This window comes from Bipolaris oryzae (genome assembly GCF_000523455.1).
Source record: "Bipolaris oryzae ATCC 44560 unplaced genomic scaffold scaffold_253, whole genome shotgun sequence".
In the NCBI taxonomy this organism is placed as follows: Eukaryota; Fungi; Ascomycota; class Dothideomycetes; order Pleosporales; family Pleosporaceae; genus Bipolaris; species Bipolaris oryzae.
The window spans coordinates 17,424-28,335 of record NW_006911529.1 but is presented as its reverse complement, the minus strand read 5'-3'; the positions used below and the strand labels follow the sequence as shown (position 1 = coordinate 28,335).

The 10,912-nt window shown below is 50.8% G+C and overlaps 3 protein-coding genes across 3 annotated transcripts; 1 reads left to right on the top strand and 2 right to left on the bottom strand.

Annotated features, from left to right (window-relative positions):
• Positions 1–210: 210 nt before the first annotated feature.
• COCMIDRAFT_108999 (uncharacterized protein) lies at positions 211–1,431 on the bottom strand (the record flags this gene model as incomplete). The annotated part of the gene is made up of 2 exons (XM_007694929.1): positions 211–761; positions 819–1,431. The coding sequence occupies 2 exons, from the start codon at positions 1,429–1,431 to the stop codon at positions 211–213; spliced, it is 1,164 nt and encodes a 387-aa protein (XP_007693119.1).
• A 1,789-nt stretch (positions 1,432–3,220) lies between these two features.
• COCMIDRAFT_108997 (uncharacterized protein) lies at positions 3,221–4,888 on the top strand (the record flags this gene model as incomplete). Its single annotated transcript, XM_007694928.1, has 3 exons — positions 3,221–3,591; positions 3,644–4,785; positions 4,842–4,888. 3 exons carry the CDS (start codon positions 3,221–3,223, stop codon positions 4,886–4,888), a joined length of 1,560 nt encoding a protein of 519 aa, XP_007693118.1.
• A 1,901-nt stretch (positions 4,889–6,789) lies between these two features.
• COCMIDRAFT_109003 (uncharacterized protein) lies at positions 6,790–10,046 on the bottom strand (the record flags this gene model as incomplete). Its single annotated transcript, XM_007694927.1, has 7 exons — positions 6,790–8,031; positions 8,083–8,220; positions 8,267–8,960; positions 9,051–9,320; positions 9,373–9,480; positions 9,530–9,555; positions 9,690–10,046. The coding sequence occupies 7 exons, from the start codon at positions 10,044–10,046 to the stop codon at positions 6,790–6,792; spliced, it is 2,835 nt and encodes a 944-aa protein (XP_007693117.1).
• Positions 10,047–10,912: the final 866 nt, after the last annotated feature.

The window sequence follows — 10,912 nt, the reverse complement described above, 5'->3', positions numbered from 1 at the left end:
GGGGGGGGTTGCTATGGATAGTAGGTAGGTACGTTGGAAAGGCTAATCTGAGCATGGGTTCAATGTTGTGACAGATATGTACACTCTATCTGCCTTACCTGGATAATTGAGCAGGTAACACCCTTCGCATGTTGCGACTATTCATCATCTCGCTCACACATACACCAACTTCTCCGATCCATTCATTCCATCTCCCACCACACACTCATACTACACTTCCACAAACTTCCCCACAACCTCCGCAAACCTCGCCGCGTCCTCCACCCCCACCCACCCATCTCCCTCTTCTCTCCCCTCCGCAAAAGCAAACAAACACCCCATAACATCCCTCGCCAAAACCGGCACCTCCATCTGCTCCCTCGTCCAGTCACACGCCACATCTCTTACTTCCCCACTTGCAAACTCATGCACCTGAATCTTCACAGGCGCATCGTTGTCCGAGAACTGCAAGAACGGACTGCTTGGAGACACGAGTTTGATTTCGCCCTTTTCGCAATTGATGGTCCAGGTGAGTGCGGGGTCGCCAGGAAAGGCTGGGCCGTTGCGGAAAAGGAAGGCGAGTGTTGCGTTTGGGGCAGTTTGGGCGGAGGGGGCCAGAGTGGCGTGGAGGGAGAGGAGGTCCGGCACGTTGGAGGTAACGTGACGTGTTACTTCTTTTGTTTTTGCGTCGGGAATGCCGAGGGTTGGGCGTTGGATTTGGGATTTGAAGTGGATGCTTGTGGAGGAGAGAGGGCCGAGGGCTGAGAGGATGGAGTCGAGGACTGGGGTTGTGTTAGATGGGGTTGTTTGAGAGAGGGTTTAGAGTTGGATAAACATACGGTGGCCCACGCCGATAATGATGCCGTTTCCACCGACTTCTTTGTCGGTGAAGTAGAGTAGACCTGGGGGCATCATGTCTCTGTAAGGAACTCCGCCGAAGGCCTGGACGTTTGAACTTAGGATTTTTCCCAGTTCGCCTTTGCCTCCATCTAGTAGTTCTCGGAGTTTGATGATGGCTGGATTCCATCGTCTTTGTAGACCCACTGCCACTCTAGATCCGCTTTGTCGTGCTGTCTCGACTATTTCTTGGATGTCGTCTTTGTTCGAGGCGATTGGCCACTCGACATAGACATCTTTGCCTGCTTTGATACTTGGCATGATGACCTCGTGGTGCTTGTCAACTCTCGTGTTACATATCACAAGATCGATATCTGGGTCTGCTGCTAGGTCCTCTGGGCTACCGTAAGCCTTGGTAGTGGCAGGGAATTCGTATTCCTGTATCGCCGCTTTTGCAGCACCAACACTGCTGTTTAGTAATCCAGTGATGGTGATTTTTGAACGGCCAGCAGGTGTCTTGAGAACGGGAAGATGGGCGTTAGCAGCCCATGACGTGGTGCCAGAGGAGGAAAGCCCAATGAGGGCTGTGCGTACGGGTAGTAATTTGGATGTCATTTTGTTGCTGTGAGACACTTTTGGATTTAATGATGCATCAGCCAGTGACTTGTACCGCTGGTTTATGTTGTGTGTACTATGTAGACTGTACGGTCATGGCATGCGTAACTTCGTAGCATTTGTAATACAAATGTATTAGTAAGATGGCGCCTGAGTTGCTTAGGATTGGACGAAAACATTGGTTAGCAGAACTTGGCAATGTTGCGAATGGCACATATTTCGTAGTATGCCAAGCAGCATCAGATTACTACTACTGATCATCTGTAGATAGTCATACATGCCAATATGAAAGATGATTTGGACCCCCAGCTAAGAGACGACCAGTTTTGGGTTTGTTGGGAAAGGGTTCTCCCGGGCATGCACGAAGAGGTAGAGAGAGCCAGTCAGAAGAACAAAAAAACCCTTCGTAACGCGTAGTTGGGACCTATTTGCTTGAGAGGAAGAAGTTGTAGAGACTAAAAATGTGCATACTGAGGGCTTACTAACACAGTGACAAGGTTACTAGGTTGCGCTAATGCAGCAAAGCGATGCTTTGCTTACAAATTCAGCGGATATTGGTATCCGTATTCCTATAACAATACAGGTCCCGTGATGCGAGCTGAATGTTAGGACGTCATTTTCATGTGATTGCTGAGTCCATGCTTTCCGGCTATGGTTGCAGGACGTCTTTCGACAGCATAAAATGGGGAGACAAGATGTGATTTGTAGTGACATGCTTCCGGAAATCCCAACCCATTACTACGACTCGAGTCTCCTCAATTCACATAAGCGTTATCTCGCGGCTCAACCACGCTCAGACCAAGTCTTCGGGACAAGGCGACCGAAGCGGATGATGAAGGCGTTTCGGGTCCGAGATCAGACAGAAAAAGACAATGACAGCCATATGCTTTACGAAAACCACGTGGCAAGCATATACGCTTTGACAAGTCATTCACTGGAGTACCGTGACGCGAGTGTTTGCTAGAAGCACAGGGGCACAACGTACGCTTCGGAAAGCACTCGGCTTCCGAGTTCCGACTCGTTTAGGCTCGAGGCTACAGTAGCACCGAGCGGCTTGTCAGGGATCATCGCTGCTGAATTTTGAGCCCTGCATGCACTTCTGGTAAGGCTGAGGTTTTGACAGGAGGCGCATCACTTAGTAAAGTTGTAATGGCAAGAGGGCACAACGGCAGAGATTGCTTGTCGATGGGTCTTGTTCATTGTAGTAGAGAGGAAAGATGTTTTGCTCCAGATGTGTATAGCTGGTGTGGACCAGAAGATTCGACCGTTCTAAGCCTAACTGCCAGTACGTATATGTGCCTGAATATATCAATTTGCCGTTGCAGCTGGGGATAAATACGGATGTCTTGGCAGGTCGAACCATAGCGGCGGCAACGGTTAGGAATAAGGCAGGTCTATACCATGCCCTGGTCGTGATGTTTGGAGTGGCAGCGGCACTGGTGAAGACCGACACGACGACTGCTAACAATCTTCTGGTATGGTTGAGACATCGGGTGATGAACTTTGCCGAGACTTGACCTTCGCACTGGCAATATGCTTCCAAATACCGTCTGATCAACGTCGAGAAGGAGCATACGACCGGGATGCAAGGAGTACGGGCTAGTCCAAATGGGGCTTAGCTAGTGCGGGGCACGTCCGTGGCGTGTGGGACCGAGGTATGTCTGCCGCGTGCTTGTGAGACGTCGCCCACGCCAGCCTTCTTCAGCAGCTTATAGTCGGCCGATGGTTCCATTTTATCCTGTCTTGGACTTCCCCCTTCTTTTTCCATTCCAATTCATTCCCCGACACAATGGCTGAACTACCCCCCTTCGAACACACACCCATCGACGACATTGCCCCCACATGCGCAAAGGTGCGGGCCAGCTTCCTCTCCCACAAGACCAGGCCCCTCGAGTTCCGCATTCAGCAGCTGCGCAAGCTCTACTGGGGCTTCAAGGACAATGCCGAACTCATCAAAGAAGCCTGCAAGCGCGATCTCGGCAAGCCCGAGTTTGAGACATATCTAACTGAGATCTCATGGTGCATGAACGACTGCATCTGGATGGCTGATAGGGTCCGCCAGTTCGCGAAGGACGAGCCCGCGCCCGACATTTCTTGGACCAACAAGCCACTCCGCCCGCGCATAAAGAAGGACCCCCTGGGCGCTGCTCTGATCATTGGGTATGCTTCCCAATTCCATTGCCATGTCAAGGAGCGATGCTGACAAGAACAGAGCGTACAACTTCCCTATCCAACTTACCCTAGGCCCCCTCATTGGTGCCATTGCAGCCGGATGTACCGCCGTCGTCAAGCCCTCGGAATCGTCACCTAACGCCGCTGTTGTCATTCAAAAGATTCTGCGCGAATCACTTGATCCCGAGTGCTACACGTGTATTCAGGGCGCTGTCCCCGAAACCACTGCCCTCCTCGATCAAAAGTGGGACAAGATCTTCTACACGGGTGGCGAGGTTGTCGCCAAGATCATCGCAAAGAAGGCGGCTGAGACGCTTACACCGCTGACGCTCGAGTTGGGCGGCAGAAACCCTGCCATTGTCACAAAGCACGCGGATCCCAAGCTAGCAGCGAGGCGACTGTTGTGGGCCAAGACGTTGAACGCTGGTCAAGTCTGTCTCAGCCACAATTGCACTTTTGTTGATCGCGAAATCCTGCCCGCCTTTATTGAGGAGATGAGGAAGCAACTACAAGATTTCTACCCACAAGGCCCCCGCAAGTCCCCCGATTACGGACGCATCGTCAATCTGCGTCAATTCCAACGTATCAAGAAGATGGTTGACGACAGCAACGGCAAGATTGTCCTTGGTGGTACCATGGACGAGTCTGACCTCTTCATCGAGCCCACTGTTGTTCAAATCAACGACGTGAACGATAGCATGGTCACTTCGGAATCGTTTGGCCCACTCCTGCCCATACTCCCTGTTGACAACCTCGATGAAGCCATCAGGATCGCAAACGAACTCCACGACACACCCCTTGGCACTTATGCCTTTGGCACAAAGGCCGAGATGGAGAAGATCATCAGCCAAACGCGGAGCGGCGGTGCTTCTCTGAACGACGGCTTCTTCCACGGCTCCATCCCTACCCTGCCATTCGGTGGTGTTGGAACAAGTGGCACAGGCGCATACAGGGGCAAAGCTAGTTTCGATACCTTTACTCACCGCAGGAGTGTGACTACAACACCTGCATGGATTGAGGGCCTCATGGCTGTCAGATACCCACCTTACACGCCCCAAAAACAGAAGCAATTACAGGGCATGAACGACATAAAGCCAAACTTTGATCGCGAGGGAAACCCTCTTGGATGGGGCACTTGGTTCTTGAGCTTGCTGGGTGTGAAGAGCCTGGCTGCCGTTGTTGGTGAGTAAATCGTGTCTTTGCGATGGTGGTTTTCGGTACATCCTGACATCAATCAGCGGCCGTTGCTCTCAGGCTATATATGCAGCGAAGGTCCAAGCTGTAAATGCTGACCATCTAGCGCGGTAGAGTAGGGAGGAAAAGGATGTATAAATTCTGCGTGGGGGAAGTCTTTGAAACAAAACTGAAAATATCTCCGAGAGAATTTCCGGTCATCATTTCTTGTTTAATCATTCAGGATACACGATTGTTCGTTTGATGCCAGTATCATGGTCACCCATCACGTTCCCCGTCCCGGCACTTTCCTTTTCAACATGTACACAATACCAAAATGTTCAATTATATATTGTTAGTCACTACTATTTTCCTTGTGTAATAAGTCTCACTATCACACCTTTCAATCTACAAAGATGCCAGAGTCTCACTTATACTTCTATCCCCCTAGTCCAAGACATTTCTCACCTTCCAAATCATATCTCAATCGTGCCTCCAGACATGCGCAACAGCAAACGCATAGTCTTATCAATTTTTCTTCTTCTGAAAATCTCAAACCACCACTTTATCACAACCAAGATAAAAACCCCAGAGCTATGCGATATACATCCTCCTACATCTCCTCACTCCCTCACTCCCTCCGTAAGCCTTAGTCACTAACACAGATCCCGACACGGTAACTATGCAAACGCCCCCTTCCTCCCGAGACTCCTACCGCAATCCCGATTACCATGTACCCATCTCCGCCCTACACATACCTCGCAACCCTTATTCCTACTCACACTACTCACAACACTCCCGCCACTTCAATCCCGACCTCCCGTACCCATCACCACCATTGCACAACCCCAGCCCCAGCAGAACCAACTCCAAATATTCCACCACTCATTCCCGCAACAATGCAGCTAAAGTCAAGAACCCAGCAGCACAGTGCGCCCACGAAGAAATGCTCCACGACTTCCTGCAACCCAGCGAGCAGTATTCTAGCTTAAAGGAAAGAAGAAGAGTAGAGCGCTTGCATCCCAGCGATCGATGTCCTAGGTGTAAGGGAAGAATGGAGGAGGGTAAGAAGGAGGAAGTGGAAAGAATGGGAAGTCTGGCTGAGAAACTTGTAGTTCGAGTTTTCAAGATATACATGGATACTTTTGTTGGTAGGGGGAAGAGAGATGAGATTGTTGTAGTGAAGGGTAGGGTTGTGAGACGGGGGAGGAAATGTTGGCATTGTAGGGAAGTAAGGGAGTTAAAAGACGGATGAAGAGAAAGAAAGAGAGAGAGAGTATGTGTATTCACTTTGATGTAGAGATTTCTGCAAGCAAAAACGTCATTTATTGGTGCGCGTAAAGTGAATGCATGACATATTTCGATATGCAACGTCAAATGTGCCAAAATCTCCTTGAAGCAAGAGTAGGCCAAGAGCAGAAAAAAAAAGATACGATACATGATATGCCGTACAAAAAAATGCCAGTCATGCCGTTACTCAGAAAAGAAAAAGAGTAACACCAAGGTGTACGTTGAACGAAAAAATGATGCAGAAGAGAGTAAAACAAAACAAACATGCAAAGCGGGCAAAGCCAAACAAAATGCAAGGGGTATCCTCCGTCAAAATAAGCGATAGAAAGAAAAAAATCATCAACGTCGTAAATCCAGTCCTGCCACATGAAGAAGAAGGAAAACCTCAAGCGAAGGGCGAGGTTATGAGAAAAGAGCAGCCGCAAAGCCGCTAAGCGAGTGTTAAGACATAGTTGGAAAAGGAAAAAAACAAGTCAAAACTCCAGTGAGGAGTTGACAGAGCAGGACCGTGAGCGAGTGTTAAGAAGACACAATGAGAAGTGTAAAAGAACAAGAAAGAAATGAAAAGCAAACCCGACCAAGAACAATGCGCATCGTACGTAATCAAGCCAAGAAAAAAAATGTCAGAAATGACTAAAGCATGCCGAAAAATCGAAGCGAAAGACAAAGAAGCGAATGTATGTGAAACGAAGAAAAGAGAAGACTGAGGAGAGCTTCGGGGATTCAAACACCCCATCCACCCCATCCACTCTTCAAAATACGCTCAAGCGATCCGGTAACGCCATCAAGCAGCTCACCAAGCTTCGCCGTCGAGTCCCAGGCACAGGCAGCAGCAGCACCACTGCCCAAGTCATCGACAGGAACGCCGCGAAGTCGCAACTTGACCCAGAGCAAAAGACTGACGCAGCCTGTTTGCTGGCGCGAGACATCCTTTGCAGACATGGCACTTGGCGAGACAAACAGCGCGTTGTTGAGAAAGGAAATCGTATTGATAGTGATCTGCGCGTGCGATAGCACAGGGTTTTCGGGTGTGGCTTCGAAAATGGGGGAGTGGGGAGCGGCCATGGGAGAAGGGAGAAGGGCGCTCTGTTGGGCTGTCGTTCCCGGTTGAGCAAGGGACTGTGTGGTGGTTGAGTTTTCTGAGGATAGTCGTCTCATGCGAGTAGTGGCTGCGACAGTGACGACCCATAAGACCAGGGCGGCGAAGAAGATGCCCATGTCTGTGCCCATTTCTGGTACGACGCCGAGGCGTTGTTCCTGCAGCGCGTGCTGCAGAATCTCGACTGAGATGCGCAAAGCTTCTTTGACTGGCACGCCTTCTGATGCTGGGGTAGACCAAACCTGGGCCACCCATGTCCGAAGACTGGTTTTTAGTGCAGTGAAGAGCTGGGGTGTCTCGACCTTTTCCGAAAGAATCCACGATTCTCCAGAGACGGCGAGGAGAGCGCGGAGAGGTGTCACCTGGACAAGTTTGGAAGTGGCCAGCACTCGCATAGTGACGGGCGTTGTGGCGAGAAGATGCTCAATGCTTGATACTGTCGGCGATGATATGTAGGAAGATGAGTTTTCAGGACACTTGTAGTGAGCCGCAAGCAAAACGGCCGACTGGAAAGTGTCGAAAGAGACAGAAGCTGACTCTGGTGTTACTTCATATACGTATGCAGGCGAGTATGAGTGTTGCCGAATTGCTTCGGCCCACGATATCAGATCAGTGGCGTCGAATGACGAGACATGCCGAGGAAAGGGTAGGTCAAAGGCGGTGTCTTGTACGAGGGAAGGAAGAGGCTTGCGAGCAAGCAGTAGCGATTGTTGCGACTCGAGAATGTAGCAAGACAAAAGCAAATGTTGCCAGGATACTAGCTCGATCCATTGTTGCCAGCAAGCCGAAGTTGGCTCTACAGCTTGGTCAAGAGACGACACGATGTCGCTTAAAAGTCGAGCATTGCGTCTGGAGTCTTCGGCAGCCTGTCTGTGTTAGCCTCTTCTGACATATATATATATCAACACTGAACCTACCTTGTGATACACTTTGCCGAATCGCGGGGACAAGACGTTGCCAGTTCGACGAGCACGGTACTGAGAGAGGACCTCGAGAAGAAATATTGCCTGAAAATCGCAAAGTCGGTCGGACTCCGTCATTGTTTCTCGGTCCCTCTGCCGATGATTAGTCCATGGTCACAATGCCATGCAATTAATCTACCACTTCGAGCAGTTTAATGCACCGGTCGTGAAGGTCTCGGGACTGCTTCTTGACGTTCGTATCGTGTGAGTACTGACCCCCAATGGCAGCCATGGCGGCATGCAGCATTGGTGATGAGTTCACAGAGGTAGATCGATGGACGACGGGGAAAGTGGGATGAAAGAGCCTCCAGTAACAGTCAAGACATTGCTCAAACGGATAGGTGTTGTCGATCGAAGCCATACCGTATTGTTGTTCTCCAAAGAGAATCACTCTCTCCTCTTCATCTCTCTGCATCATGCTCTTAGGCCCAAAATGCCCATATTCGGACATTGCATCGAAGCTGGAAGTGATTGACATGCTAGTCATTGGACAAGAAGTGTGCATGTAAGCAAGACCTGGAGCAGTATGCCCCTTGTCTGAAGAAGGCCAGGTGAAGGCCATGGTTGATGTCGTAGAAGCAGGGGAGCGTGACGCAAAGGTCCATCCGGGCTGATCAATGCATGATGCGTTCGAAGGAGTGCGTGTTCGGTGGTAAGGCGTGTAGACGGGGTAGTCTGTTGGTGCGATTGGTGATACATAACCGCTGGTAGAAGAAGAGTACCCCAGAGGGCTGTATGGTTCGGGCCACAGACCTGGAACGCCAGGTTCGACCGATACCATAGCCGGTGCAGGTTGGCGGTTATAATGGAAAGATCGATGATGTTTAGATTGACTTGAAAGGCATCAGCATCTGCTCTCATGAACGGTGGTGAAAATAATTGAAAAGATGGGAAACGTGCTGTAGATGTACAATGAAACTCACTTGGGGCTGAAAACAGACTGTGGAGAAGAACGAGGAACATGACTGAAACTTGAAGAAAAAGCCTGAGGCGTTCGAGGAGTACGAAACTGAGCGTAATTATACCTTGGGGGTGGCGCCGACTCATGCATAGGAGAGGCGGGCGGATAATATGGATGGTTTGGCAGAGCATGTGTAGCGCTCAGGATGGGCTCGGGAGCAGGGGTGGAGATGGGCAATGGGACTGGTGACTCGTCGATGCTTGGTCGACGGGAGTCATTTCCCATCTCATTGCTGTTAAATACGTCAGTGCCGAACTGTTAAAAGCCACGTCGATCCTACGTACTGCCGCTCCTGGTGTCGAACAAGAAGATCCATGCGATGGAATACCTTGCCACATCCAGCGACGTCACAGATTAGTGCATCGTCTGGTGTGTGGTTCTTCATGTGCCGTCTACATGAAAAGTCAATATAGTTTCGCTTAGCAGTGAGTTTGGGCTGACCTTAGATGCTCCGCGCGTGTGTAAGACTAGTGGTAGTTAGCAAAAGAACAATTTTGTGAAGCGTTTCTGTTTGACTGGATATGGTGGGGCGTAATATGATACCGATATGGTATAATCAGGGTGCCAGTTTGTGGCTGCAGGACGAAGAATCTCAACTCACCTTTCCACAGGTATCGCACTTGTGCACCTTCAAGCCTTTCTTTGCTTTGCTGATGCGACCAGTCTTGGTGTAGTGAACGGGCGACATGTGGGAAGCCATATCTGTAGGACTCGCGGTCGATGGTTGCTCAGAATGTGAGGAGCCGATGTGGGGGGCAGAAGGCTCTTGTTGGATATCGCCAGGGCGATGACGAGGGCTAGTCTTCCTCGACTTCTTGGAGTGGTTATACGTTGGTGACGATTTGCAATGGTCGATGTGAAGGGATGTTGGTGAGGGAGTGGTGCTGCCTTGCAGATGTTGTAGCTGGTTGGTAGTTGGATCCAATGGGCGGCCTCCGGTCTCGCTGGGTTCAGACATGTTTGACGGAGGTGGCGACGAGCGGTATATATCCAAGGCGGGAGTGATGGGGCTAACAGGTATGGGAGGCTCAAGTGGGGGTGTAGGCAAAGCGAGCCAAAAGACCCAAATGTGGTTGTGCGGGAGACGGCTATGGGCTAGTAGTCATGTCCTGGGCGTGTCGGCCTAGTTCCCCCAGGACAATGATAGGCACTCGGAAGTATGAGGGTTGAATTAAGAAACACTTGCCAGGGGTGGTAATTTAACGTGGTGTGTACAAGGCCTGAATGGGACAGATGGCCGTTCCAAATCAAGGCATTTGTGACAATTGTGGTGAAGGAAAGGCTGCGCCCGGATGTGTTTATGGAGAAGACTGTAAATATCTGCGGGCTGTGCCTGAGCCAACCCCGAACGAGGAGCCTACTCGAGGCAGGGGTTCTGGGAGAGCGATGGACAGATAGACGCTGCAAGCACGCATGCACAACAGGTAGGTATGAGGCTTGACAGGGGATCCACCAGAGGTAGTGCATTGGCCAGGCCTGTAGCAAAACCATGCGCCTGAGCCCGCGGGCATGGCTGCGGGCTTGCCATCGAACGGTTCCGTCACGAACATTGGGCAAGAGAGCGTCCACGCGCCATAATTGGGACATGACTGGGGGATGGTGGGTGGTGGTGGCCAGGCTACGGACCGTTCCCGCCTCGGTCTTTGCATCGGTTCCTCAGAGGAGTGTGGCTTGAGAGCCCATGGAGGACCCGAAAATAGAGACTCGCGTGGAGCGTGACGGGTGTGCTCAGCCCATGCTCCTGCAACGGTGCACCGTCCTGCTGCCGCTTACACGCAGAGGCGAGGAGAGAGTACAAGATGGCATAATGACGACGACGATGAC